General features: G+C 33.4%; 1 protein-coding gene and 1 long non-coding RNA gene across 22 annotated transcripts in view; both read left to right on the top strand.

Moving 5' to 3' along the window:
- The window catches only part of mdfic (MyoD family inhibitor domain containing), a 348,344-nt gene that overhangs the window by 69,582 nt on the left and 257,556 nt on the right, over positions 1-21,206 (top strand). For 3 of the 21 annotated variants that reach the window (XM_073945422.1, XM_073945421.1, XM_073945420.1), the window contains 2 exons: positions 1,914-3,325; positions 3,637-4,274. The exons of 17 other annotated variants lie outside the window; for them this stretch is intronic. In XM_073945422.1, coding sequence (XP_073801523.1) covers positions 1,914-2,164 — 251 coding nt within the window. In that variant the 3' untranslated portion in view covers positions 2,165-3,325; positions 3,637-4,274. 21 annotated transcript variants of the gene reach the window in all.
- LOC141381578 (uncharacterized) lies at positions 9,493-11,802 on the top strand. Its single transcript, XR_012401806.1, has 3 exons — positions 9,493-9,518; positions 9,647-10,022; positions 10,069-11,802. It is a non-coding gene; the product is annotated as an uncharacterized lncRNA (long non-coding RNA).

Raw genomic sequence — 21,206 nt, 5'->3', positions numbered from 1 at the left:
ACACACACACACACACACACACACACACACACACACACACACACACACACACACACACACACAGTTTTACATGTCAGTCATTATGTTCTAAATCAATTTGGTCTTTATATAAAAATAAAGATTTTCTGTAATTTTGTATGATTTAAGGCAAGCCACTGCAGGAAAAACACCATTTCTTTATACATACATGCAAAATTTGAGTCTTTTTTGACTTTTTAATGTGTTATTTGTACAAATTTAACGAAAACATCCAATATACACTTTTAGGTTTTCTTTTGATGCACTATTATCTATAGCCCCTTTCACACAGTGATACCGTTAAATATCTGGAGAATTTACACAAAGACTTTACCGGTAAATTAAAAAAAAAGCAGTGTTCATACAGGCCCGGACGTTCTTGAGTTTTTCAGGGAAAAGACCATTCACACATCCATTCCAAAATACCGGTAAATTCTGACATCGTTAACAAGAAATGACCTTTAAACTACTGCAATGTTATTTGTAAATATAGAAAGGGTCGGGCTTTTGTTTATGAATTCACCGGCTGCTTCACGTGCACACGCGTCAAGCAACTGAAAGCAGAGCTTAAAGCATTTTATCGATAATTTTTTACACAGTTGGCATTAAGAAGGAACATAGAAGCGTGATCTGACTAACATCTAGCAGCTAAATGTGTCTGGAAAAATATTTAAAAGCTTTTATTTTCATAAATAGCATGGATATGAATACGTCTAAATGTTCTGATTGGCTGGAGTAGATGTCTCCTGTCAGTACGTTGTAAACGTGAACGCGCTCTTTCCAGCAATTTTCTTTTTACGTTTACACAGAGCAGCATTCTGGCTAATTACCAATAATGTTACAACTTCTTTTTCCGAAAAATAGCCGAAACGCATTTACCGGTATTTTCAAAAAGGGCCTGTTCACACATAGACCTTTCCAAAAAATTTGCCGGTATTTTTCCGGAAAGTTCTGTATGTGTGAAAGAGGCTATTGTCTATTGATTTCAATTGTAATGTTTTTATATATAAATCTATATATATAAAAAAAATGTAAATCTGTAAATTTATTAATATAGATTACTATAAATGTTATAGATAGATTATATACATGCATGCATACATACATACATACATACAGAAAGTTCATGCAAAATATGGCATATTATATACAACATTTTATTTACTTTTTTTTTTTTGATTGTTGCAGTCTTTTTTTAAGGATGGGGTTAAAAAAGATTATATATTTAAATATATCTATAAATCTCTGGCTCAACAAAAAATAAAAATAATTAAAGTCTTTGAATACAATGTTCAGACTGTTTGTGCTATAAATATTTGCAAATTAGCACACATTTTACCAAAAAATAAATAAAAAATTGGTTGTCGGCTTATTTAAAAACATTTTTAGATGACGTCTTAATCTGTCAACTTGGGAAATATGATGACAACTGTAACTTATTTTTTATTGGAAATTACCTCCAGTGTCTTGTCTCTATTCTAATTTTGTTAATTTAATAACTGTTTTCTAACTTTTTTTTACATACTTTTTTGGTTCAATGGAATATTAAAAGCTTCATTTATTTATTATTTATTTATTTAATTTAATTTAATTTTGATTTTTAATTTGTTTTATCTTTTATTTTATTTTATTTGCAACGCCAAACAAGATAGCAAAAATGATCTTAAACAAAATGAAGTAGTAACATTTTTTTGTTCAATTTAATCTTAAAAGCTTAATTTTTATTATAATTTATACACTGTTTAATTTTATTTATTTTATTTTATTTTATTTTGCAGCCCCAAACAACATAACAAAAATTAATCTCAAACAAAATGAAGTAGCAAATATATCTTTGTTCATTCAGTGTTTTTCATTTTGTCTTGTTCTGCCCGCTGCAACACTCTTGAGTGCAGACTGCTGCGTCCACTGCATCCTGGCCTGCCTGTTTTGTGAATTTCTCACTCTGTGCAATATGGTGGTGGCTCAGGCCTCGTGCGGCACCTGCACATCAGAAGCCTGTTGCTGCTGCTGCTGCGCTGACGACCTGGGAGACGACTGCAACTGTCCCTGTGACATGGACTGTGGCATTATGGATGCGTGCTGCGAGTCCTCGGACTGCCTGGAGATCTGCATGGAGTGCTGCGGAATCTGTTTCCCAACATAAACAATCTACTGCATTTATACGACGGCCAGAACAGATGTTGAATGAGAGCGAGTGTGTGTGTGTGTGAGGGATTGAGCGACATGAAGTGTGTGAAAAATCTGTTCCTGAGCACAAGATGACTGTAAAGGTCATACAAAAAGACTTCAATATATGATGTAATTCACATATACTAATAGACTAAAAGTTATGGAAGCGTGTTGCCATGGAATTTAGAAATATATAAAGGTAATTGTGACTTGAATCTTGCAAATACAATTCTTTTGTGAAAGACTTTTTTTTTTTTTTTGCAATTTCTCAATTTTAGTTCAAGCAATTCTGATTTTATATTTTATTATCGATTTAAAATCAGACTTTTTTTGCAACTCCCAAGTAGTTTCCTTGTATTTCTGAGTTTCTATCTTGAAATTGGCACTTAATATCTTGAAATTCAGAATTTAAATGATCAGTTTACATATCATATTTCTGTAATAACTCTTCTTGTTTCATTAATTCCTGCTTGTCCTTATTAATCTTATTTTTATCACTCTTTTTTTTTGTGTCTCACAATTCATTTTATGTCAGTTTCTCAGATTCTTTTTTTTCACAGCTCAGAATTTACACTTTGTATTTTTGAGATGCATTTTACTTGCATTTGTGAGTTTATTTCTTGAAATTGGCACTTTATGTCTTGAAATTTTATCTTGAAAGTTTACATCTGGAATTTCTCTATTAGGTCATTATTGGGTTCTTTTTTATTTCTATTTGTTTATTCTTATTTTCTATTCTTATTTTTAATCTCATTCTTATTCATTTTATATCTTACATTTTCAAATTCTGTTTTCACAGCTCTGAATTTGCATATCATATTTCTGAGATGCCTTTTTTCAAGAAATTCCAATTTAATTACTTCAAATTCAGCTTTTTTTTCTTCTCCGACTTTGAAATTTATATCTTTCATTTTTACATTTTTAAATTAGAATTTCACTTGTATGTGTCACGTTTCTGAGGAGTTTGTGAGTGTAAAGGTCATACAAAAAGACTTCAATATATGATGTAATTCACATAGACTAATAGACTAAAAGTTATGGAAGCGTGTTGCCATGGAATTAAAAATAAATAAATAAGTAAAGGTAACTGCGACTTTAAACTTCCAATTCCAGAGAACATCTTAAAGAGAGTTAAGCAGGTCGCACACCAGAAGCGCCGCTCGGCGCCGCGACACGGCGCGTACATGACAGTTTAAGGTATCACACACCAGACGCGCACATTCGAATGATATTTAACATGAAACTAATCAGATGGCGCTCTGTGGCGCGGCTGAAAAATGAACTGCGTCCTGAGCCGTCGCCGGGCGCCGCCGACAGCCGCCGACTTGCGGCGCCGGTGTGTGTATCCTGATAGAAACCTATGTTTAGAATTCTAAAATACATGGCGCTGCGTGGCGCTGCGCGGCGCGCCGCCGAGCGGCGCTTCTGGTGTGCGACCTGCTTTAGTCTCTCTATTCATACTTATTTTTTAAGAATTCTTTATATTTTAGAAACTGCGTTTTGTAATTACTTTTTTTTTCCTTTGCAATTCTGAGAATTTTTATTAGCATTTTGTTAGTAAAGCAGTTTATTTCTTGAAGTTGGCACTTTATGTCTTAAAATCAAGTTATATCTGTCATTTCTACAATTTCACATGCACAGTATGTGTAGCATTTCTGAGGAGTTTCCGAGTGTTAAGGTCATATAAAAAAAAAAAAAAAAACTAAATATATGATGTAGTTCACATAGACTAAAAGTAATGGAACCCTGTTGCCAAACTTGCAATTCCAGACAATATCTTCGTGAGAGTTAGTCTTTTTTGTAATTTTAGAATTCTGAGTTTTCTGAATTCTTTATATATTTGACAAAACTGTGTATTTTAAAATTTGGCTTTTTTCCTTTGCAATTCTGGGTAATTTGCTTTAGCATTTTGCTTGCGTTTGTGAATTTATATCTGGTAATTGGAATTTTTTGTCTGGAAATTCACAATTAAATGACAAGTTTACATCTGAAAATTTTTTATTAGCTCTTCCTATTCTTGTTTTGGTTCTTATTCCTTTTTTATTCATATTCACATAATTCTTGCTGCCTTATTTTTTTTTAGGTTGAATCAAAAGAACTTCAAATGTCATTCTCAACTTATATCAATCAAACTACTTAAAAAAATATTAAGTTAAACTTTGCATACCTTTAACATTTTAGTTGAAACCTGATTAACTTATTTAAAGTGCTTAAAGTGAAATAAAAACATTTGTACACTTGACTTTTGGGCATATATATATATATATATGTATATATATATATGTATATATATATATATATATATATATATATATATATATATATATATATATATATATATATATATATATATATATATACTTTTTTACAGTGCTCTTACTCTCATTCTTATTCATTTTATATCTCACAGATAATTTTTTCATAGTTCAGAGTTTACATCTCGTATTTCTGAGATTCTTTTTTAAACTAGCGATTTACTTTTTTTGTTTTTACAATTTCAAGTTTGTTCCTTTGAATTTTGCTTTTTTCCAGAGATTTTTAGTTGTTTTCTTCTTCTGCCAGTTTCAAATTTGTCTTTCTCATTTCTACCGTTTTTAATTGAACTTTCACATTTCAGAAAGTGTTTGCGAGTTTATAAATAGCATTTTTATACGATGTCAACTCATAGAAAATCAAAATCATCATTTTTAAAGTCACAATGACCTTTTCCTGTTTCAATTCCTGTGTGGCACAAACAAGCTTCTATAAAAAGTGCATAAAGACTAGATATCCAGCGCTTTATATCCAACGCTTTAATATAACAGAGCTTGTCCTATTTACTGTTTAGACCGAGTTGTCATCTCTTTGCAGAGGTTTCTAATATTTCCTTTATTTTTTTTAAATCAATTTTAAAATTATGTAGATGTTGAAATTAAAGCAGTAGACGTCACATGACTTGGGCTCGCTCTGCACATCGCTGTAATTTGAGTGGGAATATTTTCACACTGTCAGAGGTCAAGCCTTTGTGGGTGTTAAGTGGGATATTTCTTTTTATTTTGAACTGTTTCTTACAAACACAGAGGGCTGTTTAAGTGATAGCCAATTTAAGTCTTTATTTAAACTGCGTCTACTGTAGCTCATTTAATTAAATGTCCCTAAGTTCTTGAAACCACATTAGCAATTAGCTCGCTGGTGCTTTTAAAGATGAACTGGATCCACAGAAGGGTGTGTAATGCAGACGCCAAATGACTTGACTTTCTTTTGTTTTTCTTTACCAAGCCTCTGTTAAAGATGCACCTTTTTGCTTCTGTACTTAAGTGAATACTGAATACACTTTTGCTTTTCTTGACTGTTAAATCATACATGTAGTTCAGTTTGCATTGCCTTTTGACCTCCTTGTGAATTGTAAATAGCTGGCATTTGTCTGCATTATGTAAACTAATGTTAGCATCGTCCTGTTAACACAGTTGGTGTTTATGTTCGCAGTGTGTAATGCCTTCGGTACGTTTGTGTGTTTGACTCATCTCGTCAAAAACTGCTTGTATGACACACTTGCCAAACTGCACTTCAGAACACGGTGTGACTGAACTGACCCGAAACCTTCAACTGAAACTGCTTCAAAACAAACAACTTTACCTCTACAGACTTTTACCTCTCCAGATTCTGACTAGCTCTTGTGTGTCTTTTTGACGAGGCTCGCATTTACTCCAAACTGACTAAGACTGGCTCTTTTACACTGAAAAAAGGATGCAAACCTTAGTAGATATCCTCATAAAGTTCATGTAAGATACTATAGAAGTTACTGTTAAGGCTTTTCAAATTTAATAAAATTCATTGCAAACATTTTAGTTTAGGTCATTCAATTCATGCTATCAAGAACTGGCTTATTACATGTCTATTATGAAGTTATTAACTGTTTAATAGTAGTTATAAGGTATGATCTTATACTACATCCTTAATCCTACCCAAAAACTAAACCTAGCTTTTACCTTACTATTAATAAACAGCTAATTAGAAGTTTAATAAGCTAATATATTAGTTGATTATTTGATAATACATCAAATTGTGACCTAAAATAATGTGTTACCAATGCTTTTTGATATCAACTAACCTAAATGAGCTAACATATGTTCTTGATTGAAGTGAGCTTGGAAAATTCAATATATATATATATATATATATATATATATATATATATATATATATATATATATATATATATATATATATATATATATATATATATATATATATATGTCCCAATTTGGTCCCAGATTTTAAATGTTTAATTAGACAAAGTTATTATTCTTAAGCATATAAAATGTTGTTTCAAAGTTTTTTTTTAATTAAAAATTAATTAAATTAAATTAAATAAAAATTGTAAATATTTTTTAAAATATTTTGTTTTTGTTCAGCCCAGAAGATAAATTTATTTACAAATGAAACTAAATGACTTTCTGAAGTATGAGATTGTACCTATTTGTATTATTTTAAAACCTGACAAATAGGTCAAACCTAGGCGTTTAAAGTCATTAAGTTAGTGTGTTAGTTGATTATTTGATAATACAGCGAATTGTGACTTAAAATAAAGTGTTAACAATGCATTTTATTAACAAGCAACCTAAATGAGCAAACGTATGTGTTCTTGATTGAAGTGAGCTTGGAAAATTCACATTATTACATTGACATTAATGTTTATGTCCCATTTTGGTCCCGGAATTTAAATATGTTGAATTTGATGAAGTTATTTTATAGACTTAAGCATATAAAATGTGTTGGTTTCAATTTTTTTACATTAAAAAAAAATCTTATTATGGTTGAAATGTTTTGTCGTCTTTCAGAGCAGAAGATACATCTATGTACACATGAAACTAAATGACTTTCTGAAGTATAAGATCGTACCTATTTGTATTATTTTATGTCATTTAAAACCTGAAAAGTAGGTCAAACCTATGTGTTTGAAGGATTGTGGCAAAGTATGAAGCTTTTAAATTACAATTGGTATTTCTGAGCAGATTTTTGTTCTAATCATGCCTGACAGTATTTAAAGATATGATTTTGGTTTAGAATTTGTTATGCTGAATGACAATTTAGAGTATCTCCTGTAAATCATGGTAAAAAAAAATGATCATTGTATTATCTTTGTATTCATCTTAGATCCCCATAAATTGATGTGAAATGTTCCTTCTCACAGCTTAATATTTAATTGTAAAACAGATTAATATTTATGTTGACTGTTATTTTGATTTTAATTGCGACTCAAATTTGTCTTTACGTGAATCCATTTCGAACAACTAGACAAAATTGTAACAGCCATGTCTAAAAAAATCTTCAGGTTGCATAAGTTTGGAACTTACTATTTTTATTTTGTCAAACAATGTGAATTGAACTTACACATTTTATCTGTCCATCATACTGTATTCAGCCCATGTTTGTTTTCCCTCTTTGTTTGCTTTTAAATGTCTTTTAATGTGTACTAAGCATTGTTTTGTTAATGCACCATCGACTTTGCAGTTTTTAAGAAATAAAATGTTAAACTGGAGACATCATGAGACATCAACTGTAGAATCATTATTACAGACATTTGCCTAGATGTTTTTTCTTCTCGGCTTGTGCTGTAAATCTTTATAAGGTGCATGTGATGCATCATTGCAGCTGTGCCATTTCTCATGGCGTTTATATATTTGGTAATTGACTCACCTGTGCAAGGTTCAGAGATGGATATATATCGATAGCATCATAACTGACGTATTAAATCGTAGTAATGTCTCTAGAGAGATTTTAATGGTTTATGATAGATTCACAATGGTATGCCACATTGATTTAAAGATTACAGGAGTGGTACAGTTTATTAAAATGGCTGAGGTGTTTTAGAAGGTGTCAGATGACTTTGTGTGACTTTGTGACTAAGTGTTTGCCCTTGTGAGAGATCTGTAAAATAGCATAATCCTGTGCAGCAAATAATGCACAATTTTGATGTATATTTTAATGAATGAAAATATTTTAATTTTAATATCATGTTGTACTCAATTATATATATGTTTCCCAGAGATGGGTTGCAGCTGGAAAGGCATGCGCTGTGTAAAACATGTGCTGGATAAGTTGGTGGTTCATTCCGCTGTGGCGACCCTGGATTAATAAAGGTACTAAGCCAGAAAGAAAATAAATGAATGAGTTATATATTTACAGTGATTGGGAAAAATGTGAGGCACTTGATTTTCTCTTTCTCTGGATTTGTTAAGTGTGGCCTTGAGTAAAAAGTTATTTGCTTTATTCAATAAAGGTCTGGTCTTTTTTTCAAATAATTAGTAAATCTCATAATTATTTTGAAACTATTGGTTAGGGGTGCCTTTCTGAAAACCAACTAAGGTCGTAAGTTGCATCGTTACAAACATAGTTTGTTGATTTGGTGTTTCCCAAATCTGTCGTTCCAAGGAACATTCGCAAACTGCGTCACAAACTCGTACGCTTGTAACTACACCTCTAAAACTGTAGCATAAAGCATAAAACCCAAACGATGCATCGTACTATGATAGTTCAGCCACGAGTTATGTCGTTGTTTGGGAAGGGCACCCCAGAAAAACAAATGTTTTAATTTGTTGTGATTTTAAAAATACTTGACTCTTGTATATGGCTACATTTCACATTCAGAAGTAATGTCATCAGAATAATATTAAAATTGTTTTACTCAAACACAAACAGTAAAAAAAAAAATCATAAAACCAGAGAAACTGAGAGTTTTCAAATGGTCTCTTATTATTATTATTTCCCCCATAGCTATATTGGCTTGTTTTTTAATACTCCAGTGCACAAAAGAGCAGAAAAAAGTATTCTTTTTAACAATGTGGATACTTTTATGGAGCTTTTAATCAATTTAATGCATTCTTGTTGCATTGAATGCGTTATAGAATACATACATACAGAATTGCAGCCGTCACAAACCTTTTCTAACCAATATAACTTACTTTAATTAAAGTCAAGCTCTAATATTGGGGCTATGGTTTTACATCAAACATATGGCCAGATGTATTGCATAAGTCGGAACCTGGAGCTATTCCCAAAGGATGCTGGACTTTCCTGAACTGTGACAAACCTTTGTCCCTGTTAACCTCACAATTAACCTCAACACTGTCCACCTGTGCTTCCTTCTGTTCACACCTGCTGCCCCCCCCCATCTTCTGCCCAGATACAGCCTGCCAGAAAATTACCATCTTATTTCACTAATGGCATTGCTGAAAATATTGGAAGTCGTCTCTAATCACATGGGGGTTTTTTTCTTCTCTTTTTGTTCCCTCCATATTCTTCCACCTTTTTACTGGCTCAGAAAGTGGGGGAGTTGAGAAGTCCAGGTAAGTGTGCAGTGACCTTTTCACAAAGTCACCCACCTCTTCTCCTTTTAATCAAACCCCCTCTGTTCCTCTCTGTGCCAGCGCTTGTAATGTCACAATTAAGGTGGCTCCATTGTTTCTGTTTTCAGGCTGGAGAGACGTAGCGCTCCTTGGTCCCCGGGTCATTTCTCTTACAATATTAAATAAGTCATTAGAGACCTACGACCACCACCTTCACCACCCCCATGCTGGATGGTGGAAAAAATGGCTTTTTGTATAGCCCTATAAATTGCATATTCAAAGTTCTCGTTGCACTGTGCTTGCATCATAAGAGAACATGCAAATATGCGGTTTGATTTGTGATATTGAATGATGGAGAACTTAAAGATGATCACCTGACCCTCAGATACCCGAACATTGTTGCTTCTTATTATAATTGCAGATGCATAGCAATGCTGCGTTATAGGAAATACAGTATTTGGAGTTATGTAGCCGTCAAACATTGGTCTGTGGTCACTTAAAAATGTTAATTATGGTAGATTAATAATCATTATGGTAGATTAATAATCAGGGGGTCTTGTCAATATACAATGTGATGTTAATTCTCTAATCCAGCAATATTTTTGCTCCACTGTAAGCAATTTTAATTTTTTTTTATTATTTTTATTTTAACCTAAAAACCAGCGAGTGAGTGAATAAATCAGTTGTACCTTGTAATCTTTTAAGTTGACTTAAGTTATTTTATTATATATATTTGCACATAATTAATTTACTTAGTAATTTAAAGGGTATACTGTAAAGTGATTATTTATTTAAAGTAAAACATTTGACTTTACTTCAAAACAGGGTAAGTTAATTCATTGTAACTTGGAATTTTTGAGTACACTGCAACTTTATACAAAGGCTACAATGGAAACGGTGATTAGTTATTTAAAGTAAACCAGTTGAATTGAAAACCAATGTAAGTAATCTCATCGTAACTTGACATTTTGAACAGGATCCCAGCAGGTTCTTAACTGTTAAAATGTCTTTAATTTCAAAAACAAAATTTTAGGCTTGAAAAGTCTCAAATTCACTGAAATATTATGTTTTAATGACATGTTATTGTGTTTTAAACTGGTCTTAATTTTTTGTCCAAGTTAAGCTTCCCAAATGGGCCGACATCAATCTAATCACTGACAAACTGATTAAAATCTCCATACTCTCTGACATCTCCATGTCTTCATAATACATAAATGTTAAGCAACGTTAAACTTGTCGATAAAAAAATAAATATTATGTTGAAAAAAAGTGCATACAACTAGAGATGAATTAAAATATTTTGCTAAGAAAAAATTACATTTAGATTTATGGCAACCGACCAGGCAATTCGAAATTATCATTAGTGTTTAGCCCAGTATAAACCTAAAATTGTATTCATTATGGTCTTAAAAGGGACTTAAAAAGTCTTAAATTTGACTTTATTGATCCTGCAGAAACCCTGTTTAAGTTGACTTAATTTTTATATACATTTTCACATTTCACATTTTTACGTAGTAATTAAGGGGCTAAACTTTAAAAAGAGATTGGGTACTTAAAGTAAACCAGTTGACTTCAAAACAATGTGCGTAAACTCATTGTGAGTTTTTACAGTAAGTTGACTTATTTTTTCATAGAAATTTGCACATAGTTCATTTGCTTACTAATTTAAAGGTTACACTGTAAAGTGATTAGTTACTTAAAGTAACCCAGTTGACTTTATTTAAAAACAATGCAAGCTCATTTGAACTTAGAATTTTTAGGTTGATTTAATTTTTATATAAATTTGCACATATAGTTGTTCATTTACTTGCCAGTTAAAGGGTATATTGTAAAAGGTGATTGCTTAAAATAAAGCTGTTGACTTAAAAACAATGTAGATAAACTCATTGTAACTTGGCTTAACTTATTGTTTATATACTGCAAATTGACACACAGTAGTTTATTTTCTTAGTAGTCTAAAGGCTATACCGTAAAAATGATTAGGTACTTAAAATAAACCAGTTGACTACTTTAAAACAATGTAAGGAAACTCATCGTAACTTGGAACTGTTAAGTTGACTTATTGTTTTTATGATTATGAATAATTTTATTCAATTAAAATAGTCAGCTATCGCTTTTTACAGTGTATGGGTTTGCTTATAGCTTTATAAGTAGTCAATTAATTGCCTTTAAAGCCAAAGTTTTAATCATTTTAAAATAATAAAGTCAATTGTTTTTCATAGTATAATACCTTAAAAAAATCTACAGTGACATTGTTCATTTAATTAAATAGTATAATTCACCCAAAAAGAAAAATTAGGTCTATTAGTTAAAAAATTGACAAGATGCCTTTTTTAGAGAACTGCTTACATCATGAACTCACAATGGTAAATGCTTTCAGTGCTTTGCTGGAAACGCGTAGAAGCATGAAAATAAATTTTCCTCTTTGACACATTAAATCTTTAGCTCCATAAGGCCTCAGTATATCATCTGGAGCCATGTGTATTAATCTGTTGTTGTTGTTGTTTTTTTTACTTTTTAAGTGCCAGTAGATGCTGAAAATACAGTTACCCATATTGAATATCCTGATGTTAGTAAATTACTAACATATTAAAATCTTTGGTTGAACCTTTCCTTTAACATGCCCAAATCTATCCATTGTCTTGAAGTCGAGCACTTCTTGATCGTCGCCAAAACCATATGCATAATGTACCATCCTGCCCTTTTTAAACATCAGAGTCAATGAGGGGGTTTGAGTGGACGGTCTTTCAGATATTACAGTTTGAAAGGTAGATCTGTCAGTCAGGTAAGCAAAGGCAAGACGTGGAGGACGTGGAAGGGGGGATAAATAGAGTTCAAGAAATGTCACTCTCAATTAATCTCTTCAGTCCTGTCCCCATTAAAACCCTCACACAAGGGGGACGCTTTACAATGCAAATGGCCTCATTACCTAGCCAACTTAATTGACTGTGACAAGGGCCAGGGATGTTTTTTGCATTCAATATTTGTGCTTTTTTGTACAAATGCTGGGCGACACTGTGGTTAGCACTGTCACCTCACAGCAAGAAGTTCGCTGGTTCGAGTCCCGACTGGGCCAGTTTGCGTTTCTGTGTGTTTGCATGTTCTTTTCGTGTCCGTGTGGGCTTCCTGCTGGTTTCCCCCCACAGTCCAAAGACATGCGCTGTAGGTGACTTGAATAAACTAAATTGGCCGTAGTGTATGTGTGTGAATGAGTGTGTGGGGATGCTTCCCAGTACTGAGTTGCAGCTGGAAGGGCATCTGCTGTGTAAAATGTATGCTAAATAAGTTGGCGGTTCATTCCACTGTTGCGATCCCTGATGAATAAAGGGACTAAACCAAATGAATGAATGTAAAAATACTGCTAAGTTAGATGCTGACTTTGCTAATGAACTACTGAAATGCGACATGAAGGCTACTATATTTAAAAAGTAAAGAGCACAGACAAATTCAGTACATTAATACTGAGAGCAAGTTATATTTTAGTCACTGTACTATTTTGTCCTGAACATTCAAAAATGACTGCTTGTTCAAACTACTTATTTAAAATGAATTTTAATCACACAATTATTAATTATTTTGGGGGGACAACTTTGTTGTTTTATGTTCAATTCACTTAAATTTGTAAAAAGGATTAAGTTAACTTAATTGATTTGTTTTTAGACAACAACATGAAGGAATTGTGTGGAACCCAACAATTTTTTTACAGCGTATTTCCAGTGTTTAATTTTTGAATTAATCTGTTTTCAAATGAACAAAGTGAGTCAATGATTCAATGATGAAGGATTGCTTTTTTCTATTTTAATAAATGATTCAGTAATTCAATCACTTAGACAAAACTGGTAGTTTTAGAGTAATATTTATTTATCTATGACTAAAACCAGCACATAAACCTGTTCTGCAAAATGTTCAATATAATTACTTTTAAAAGTTGGTAGCATGTGTATACAGTAGGAGTCAAAATTATTAACCCTCCTGTAATGTTTTATATATATTTTTTAAATATTTCCCAAATGATGTTTAACAGAGCAAGGGCTTTTTCACAGTATTTCCTATAATATTTGTTTTCTTCTGGAGAAAGTCTGGTTTGTTATTTCAGCTAGAATAAAAGCAGTTTAAATTTTTTTTTACTATCATAAGGTCAATGTCATTAGACCTTTTAAGCAATATTTGTTTTTGTATTGTCTACAGAACAAACCATCGTTATACAATAACTTGCCTATTTAATTACCCAAACTTAACCTAGCTGCACTTATGAGCTGCACTTTTAACCCCATAGACTTCCATTCATACGCATACAAATGCGGCAGAACGGAAACAAAGTTCGAGTGACAAGTTTCGCATTTCGCTGCTTTGCAAAGTTCAAGCTTGGTAAACTCTGACCTGCAAAATCTCATTATGTGGCTGTGAGAATAATCAGAGATCAAAACATGACCTCTCTGTACAGAAATGTATAATATGGAGCAATCGCGCAGTTTGTTTTTACATCCAATCATCTTGTTTTGTATGCTCAAACTCTAGTGTGACCATGGCTTAATTAGCAGTATCTTAAAAAATATCTAGTAAAATATTGTGTAGTCATCATAGCATAGATAAAAGAAATCATTTATTAGAAACTACAGTAGTTATCAAAACTATTACGTTTAGAAATGTGTTGAACTGTATATAAATGCAATTTCATCAATGTTGCACAGCCTAAATGGAGCACCTTGTATTCAAATTCTTTTGTGTGTGATTTTGAGGATGAGACATGCGGATGAGGCATAAATAGTGTCTTTTTTTTCCCAGCATATGTCAATCACCTCACAGCAAACAGCTTGTCATATCATACGTTTATCTCCCTTTTTGCGAATTTTAGCTCCTTAAAAATAGTTTTACGTGTAAAATAGACACAGGCGAATGAAATGTAAATGATTTGCAGGTTTGTATTTTGTATTTCAGCTCTGCCTCATTGTGCTCACACCTTAAATATTTAAAGACCCCCTCCGTAAAACCTTTGCTGCTTTACAAGGGCACCGCATGCTGTTTAATCTCTCTTCACCTGCAGGCGAAGCAACGGCAATGTAACGACAGCAAGCGGTAGTTAGCGAGATCACGAAAACCAGCCCACAGACACAGACGGGGCACGGACTGGTTCAAAGTTTCTGCGTTTCGCCTTTTTGAAGTCAACACCGGCTTTGGATTTAAAATGAAAGAGACACGAGATGCGCAAACGTAACTTTTCATGAGCGTTTTCACAAGTTTTACTACTGCTTATCAAGATTATGTGGGAATGATTACAATTGTTTAGCTTATTAGCAAGGCATTAAAGTTCTGCACCTCTTCGGTGCCCCCTAAATGCATTGAAGCATGGGAGAGGCAAATTGAACTGGACGTGTGGTTCGGAAATGCCTGTTTATTTGCTTGTTCGCAGTCCTTGAGCTATAAATTGGTTGTCACCTTTGCTACTTGTCATTCTTTGATATGGATGTGTTGTGGGTACCAAAGCAAGGGGGTTTGATTGTTTGCTCTTAACATCACTTAAATGAAAGGCCTCGGTAGCCTGTAGTCATTCTCAATGATTGGCACTCTTGTTTGCTGTGATGCTTGTGCAACTGCTGCCATAACCTACTTTGATGGTAATTATGTACAGAAAAAAGAGAAAAAAAACGTAAGATATCTGTTTTCTTCTGGCCTTAAAATATGGGTCTGAAATTGCAGCACAATTTTCTATTTATAGTTTTGTCAATCAGCGCTGGAAGTCATGGTTTATGAGAGATAAACAGTTTAATGGCTTTGTTTTTTTTTTTTTGTTTTTTTTTTCTGTGGCAAATCACATCTGGCAAGCATATTTACCGAAGCCGTTCAGTGTAAAGATCTGATGCTATCTTAATACTTGCATCAAAACATTATGATAGAGCGTGCGTGTATATATCTCACCATATTTTCTCTGGAAAAAAATGAGAATTCGTTTAAAGATTAAAAAAGTGCCTATTTAAGGAGCTTTAAAAAATGTGTTTTTTATTTATTTTCATAATTACTTTTGTTTTATGCTTTTTAGATATATTTTATATGTACAGTACATAACTTGAAATTAATAGATCGAAAAAAAAGTCATGACAACAGATGTTTCTCTTACTAAAAGTTATAGTTCACACCAAAAATGAAAATTCATTTGCTCACCTTTGACTTGTTTTAAGGTGTAGACAGTGAACATATATATTAAAGAATGTTAGAAACCTGTAACCATTTATTTACGTGGTATTTGTTTTTCCTAGTATGAAAATTAAAGGTGCAGTGGGTGATTGAAACATTTTTTGTTGTGGTGGTTGAACGTATTATCAACTTCCAATAGTAATGATTAAAGTAAATAATCTTAATGTATTTATGTATTTTTATTTACTGGGTAAGACATAAACAAATTCAATCATCAGATTAAATATTGTCAGGCCGACAATCCCCGTTATTCTGATAAGTAGCCCAAACTGTCAACAAATGTAGATTTGTACAACTGCACATGTCCGCCGTTTGCACGTAAACACAAGACGAGGGAAACGAATGCTGAATCAAAACTTTTTCAAATCCTAAATTAATATTGACGTTTTGCACGCTGGAGGAAGGATGACACCATGGCTGAAGTATATTTCTTTTAGACAGGTAATGTTATGTTTTAAAACTATTTTAGTCACTCAAAGCTGATGTAGATTGTGTTGTAATATGAATGGGTTATATGCACAGAAGTGTTGTTCAGCCACTATAAGTATAATGTGACTATTTTCAGTTTCATAAGGAACCTTTTTTCAGCATAATAATGTAGATTTTTATTTAGTTTAATAACAAAACAACAGTAAATGGTGCTATTTTGCCTTGCCTGCTTTACTCAGCTGAAGTTGGTTTTATATTCACATCACATTAGTATATTATTGAACAATGACAACCTGTGACGTGCTCCCTAAATTGCTTACTGCTATTCTGAATATTAATAGCATGTGAGTATGGCTTACTAACAAGTGTAATTCCTGCACGCCGCTGGCCAACCACTAAGCAGAGTCGCTTTAGGACAGCACGGACAGAGGGTTGTCTGCTGTTATCTTTAAGGTGCGCATGTTCCTGTTTTAAGAGGCGTGGCTTTGGATGGCACTTTTAGGGCATAAGCAAATCGTACTAAATTGTACGAATGAGATTTCATACAAATTAGCCACTAAATCAAAAGGTTACGAATTGCCATCAGATAGCGTTGGAATTTTCAGTACTACCAGAAGGTCCATGAGATAAATATGATATTGAAATGCATTTATTCAATGAGTATCAATTGACAAAAAATATTATTTAACAAAACAAAGGATTTCTTTGGCGGAGGCCCTATCTGTAGCTTGAATCAAAAGTTTGTAGATCTAGCTAATGCTGTCGAGGATGAAGACCCCCCCCGGACAGGGCAAACCTGGGCCTTACCATTTAATCAAATGGATGAAATGACGACAGCTTATATATTCCTTGTGTCTTGTGGCTATTGGTTGGACCTGTTTGTGATAAGTGACATAACATTAGGTATTTCTTGTGTCTTGTGGCTATTGGTTGGACCTGTTCGTGATAAGTGACATAACATTAGGTATTTCTTGTGTCTTGTGGCTATTGGTTGGACCTGTTTGTGATAAGTGACATAACATTAGGTATTTCTTGTGTCTTGTGGCTATTGGTTGGACCTGTTTGTGATAAGTGACATAACATTAGGTATTTCTTGTGTCTCGTGGCTATTGGTTGGAACTGATTGTGATGAGTAATTTGACGTTATGTCTTCCTGGTCGAACTAGCGCTGAAAGCTACATTTTTGGGCAAACTATCCTTATTAATCAGTTATCTATACAGTTTATGTTGTTTTTATTGTTTTAATTAATTTTATTATAACTATATTAAAATTATAATTTTATTTTGATTGTTTTTAGCATAAGGAAATAAATAATAACTAGAATAATTTAACTAGAACAGAAAGAGTACAAGCATGATTTCACAATACACAGAATGTCGGACACAACATAATACAACAACATCAAGAAAGCACGAGAAATAAGAATTGATTAAATATAATAAAACGATGCTTTACAGAGAAGTGTGTCGCTAATAAAGCTAAATTGTTCTAGTTATTCAAAGCGTAACAATATTTTTAGTCAGTTTTACTGATGTAAGTTAAGTTGATTGAGCTAAAATAAATGTTGTATGTTTTTAGACACAAATAAATCTAAAGTGAACTTTAGACCAATTTTCTGGCCACACAAAGTGCTTCTCAGCAAATATCAGATTATAACGAGAAAATATTAAAAATCATTGATATGGAACGTCCAACCTTTTCTTGCAATGACTTTGATGGTAATTAAACCATCTAAAGTGAGGAGTGACGATCATAAATGATAATCATTTCTTTTGTTTTTACTTTAGATGTAAAACATCTGATGATGTGAACTCGAATGGAGTCCGAGTACAAGTTTACCCAAGTCCGTGAAAAGTCCAAGTCCAATCAAAACTGAGTCCAAGTTCGAGTACCTCAACACTAAAAACATGCCCTGTGGCTTGTTGATTCATCTTCCCAATTCATTTTTCGCTTCCTCACACTAGTTTGTATGATGTAGTCTACATAAGAGGCTTGATTTAAAGCAGAACCATGTCCTATTCTTAAAACATGATGAGATTTTCACATCAGTGACAACCAACCAAAGCACCCAATCTAATTCATCATCAGCATGCGTTAGACCAGAGATCATCAGCCTGAATGCGATTAGATAAGATGAAATCTGTTTTGTCCCGTAATTACACCATTACAGATGCTCTTGATTTGTTTGTCAGGCTCCTCCGACAACATCTACACCTGTTTATGTCTCTGTTTTGCTTGTTTATTCACCATACAGAGGCAACCTGTCAGGCTGACAGCTACGATTTGTAACATTGTGACAGCAGCATTGTGTTTATGTCTGCATCTGATGGTTGCATGCGCGGGGGAATATAAGGAAGCATCGCAGGTGCGCGAAACACACACCTGCAGTCTTCTCTCACAGGAATAACCGCCTGTGCCCTATAATAGCTGCACATCCTGTGGTCTTTCTGGAAAATCTGGCATCCAGGACCCGTTCATTCATTCATCTTAAATAATCTCCATCCTCATTCCGCTGAGCTCTGCGTTACCCATATATACATATATTTCCAGCGTTATTATGTTATTTCAGGTCAAACGGTGTGTGGATTGCGACGTAAAAGGTTTAACGTCTGATTGCGAGCGAAAGGTTAAGGAAGGACCCTGGAAGAAACGTGTCTGGCGGACGATTGAAGCGATTTTGGCTTCTCTTTTCTGCTTCAGTCCCTTTTCTAAGAATCGAAAGTGACTAACAAAGAGAAAAATACTTCACTGCCTGAGGAATATTCATGATCTTGCTGCTTCCAGGTTAAAAATGTATATGCAAATTCGCTACATTAGAGCATGCACAGGTTGTTAATAAATTAGCACGTGGCAGAAATAATTCCGCTTAGCGGGATGAATCTCTGTGCAAGCTGTCAGCTGTCGCATTGTTCTGGATCGAATGTGACGCTGAGATGGCAACACAGCCAGTGAACTGTGATGTTTTAGTGTACAGGCTCCTAAATCTCACTGCACCGGCGCAAAATCATGTCTTTTGTGTGTGTGTGTTGGCGTGAAAGGGATGGTGTTGGTGTGCGTGCATTCTTGAGTGTTTTAAAGCTCTGGATTTATGAAGTAGGACAGACAAAGCCAGTATAATATTACCTCTCTTTGGAATGAAATGATGCATAATTTATTCCGCCTCAAAAGGGAAATATCCGCCTTTTTCTTCATCTCTTAAATTACGGATATGAATTTGGCTGGCGAGCATCTTCGCTGAATTTACTGTCGCCGTTTCCTGAGAATGACGCAGTATACCTGATCACTATTATTATTTTCGCAAGCGCCGGGGAAGTCAATGAGCGTTTATATGTCTACCCAGAGGGACATTTTATTATTCAGAGGTTGCTTTGTCATATTATGCTTTAATATTAAATATGTCTCGGATGTGTTTCTTGCAAGTTTACTTTTTGGGCAGGAAAATGTGTGGAAAAGTTAAGTTGATAACAGGAAAGGTGTTTATATATTAAGTGGCCTTTACTACTTGCATCAACAAATAAATACTGTGTTCATAATTTATTGCAGATCACTTTTAGTGCACCTGAGGTGGGATATGGGTGGGGTTAGGGATAGATTTGGGGGTATGGATAGGTTTAATGGTGGGTTAAGATGTAAGGGATGGTCAACAGTGTCATTAAAGATGTAGAAATTCATTACATATGCAATTGCATATATGTATTTAATCATAAGTACAATGTAAATACATATATTTACATAATAAGTACATTAATCTCACATAATATAAAGTGGGACCTGCTGCTGTTTTTTTTTTATGTCTCTATTAAATTATTAAAGCCAACACTAGAACACCTAGTAAGCACATTAATGAGGAGGCTGTAGCTTTCTGTGTATGTATTATGTACAGCTTGTCACAAAAATCAGCAAAGGATATGCCTAAACATAATGAAAGAACGGGCCAGTACTATTATTGCATTTTAGACATTGAGGTGGAGCTGTTATTTATTTTACTACGTTTATTTGGGGATATATAAGCTCTATGTACAATATTAAATTGCATTTCTTTAAATCTGTTGCAGACTGAAATATTCAAGGGTAGTCTGACAATATCATCCCACACTGTTTCCTCAATGTCGCATTTTAAGTTCTTACTCCATGTCTTCTGCAATTAAATCAGATTGTCTGCTTTATACTGCTTTATTGGAAATGAACTGCTTAACTTCGGAATTCTTAAGAAAGAATCTATTCCAAAAGAAATCAGTGCTATTCAAGGGAAGACATTCCATGTCTAGCACGAACCAAATGTCTTATCTGCAGGTATTTAAAGAAATTGTTTTTTAGGGATGATATGCTTTAAATGAAACTCCTTAAATGACAAAAAATTGTCCTTGTGGAAGAGATCATTTATCCTGTATGTTCCCAAATTAGTCTAGCTACCAAATCGAGAGCCCATATACATATGGTGTGAATTTGTATTACTGGTCAGTGTGGATTGAATAGGCAGGTTCTGATTGTACTTGAGAGATCTTCTGATTTGCGACCATGTTTTGATATAGGTTGGGTTTTCATAGTGATTCACTGACTTGTTTATTCTTTCAAAACGTCTGATTTTAGAACTTAAGCAGATGACTTAACTATTTTCATTAACAAAACTGAAAAAAAATATATAATATTTAGTCTAATTAAGTATTAACTTCAACTGAAAATGCACTTTTAATTGTGCAATTTTACTTAATGCCTAGCATAACTTAAATTATAGGTAAATAGTGTTGTGAACTCAAAAGCGAAGTCCAGGACTGGTTTCTTCATGTGGGATTGGTTTTTGAGAAGATTCTTTTTCTGCAGTCATGAAGATGTCTAAGAGACATCTGACGAGTAGTCTAACAAGACGTCTAAGAGAAGTCTGACTAGGGCATTTTACACTGTATTTTATATACATTTTTAGGGCTGTTGTGATGCATCGAGGTGGAGACAAATCTAAACAAAGCATGCAAGAAAATTGACGTTTGCTGTTTGATTAAATTACTTTTTTAAAATGAGCAGACACAACACAATTATTGAGGTTTTTTGGTGACAACTTAATTGTTTTA

Source organism: Danio rerio, chromosome 4 (genome assembly GCF_049306965.1).
Source record: "Danio rerio strain Tuebingen ecotype United States chromosome 4, GRCz12tu, whole genome shotgun sequence".
NCBI classification, from domain to species: Eukaryota; Metazoa; Chordata; class Actinopteri; order Cypriniformes; family Danionidae; genus Danio; species Danio rerio.
Note: the sequence above shows the minus strand (reverse complement) of the source record. Positions and strands in the feature narration are given on the sequence as shown.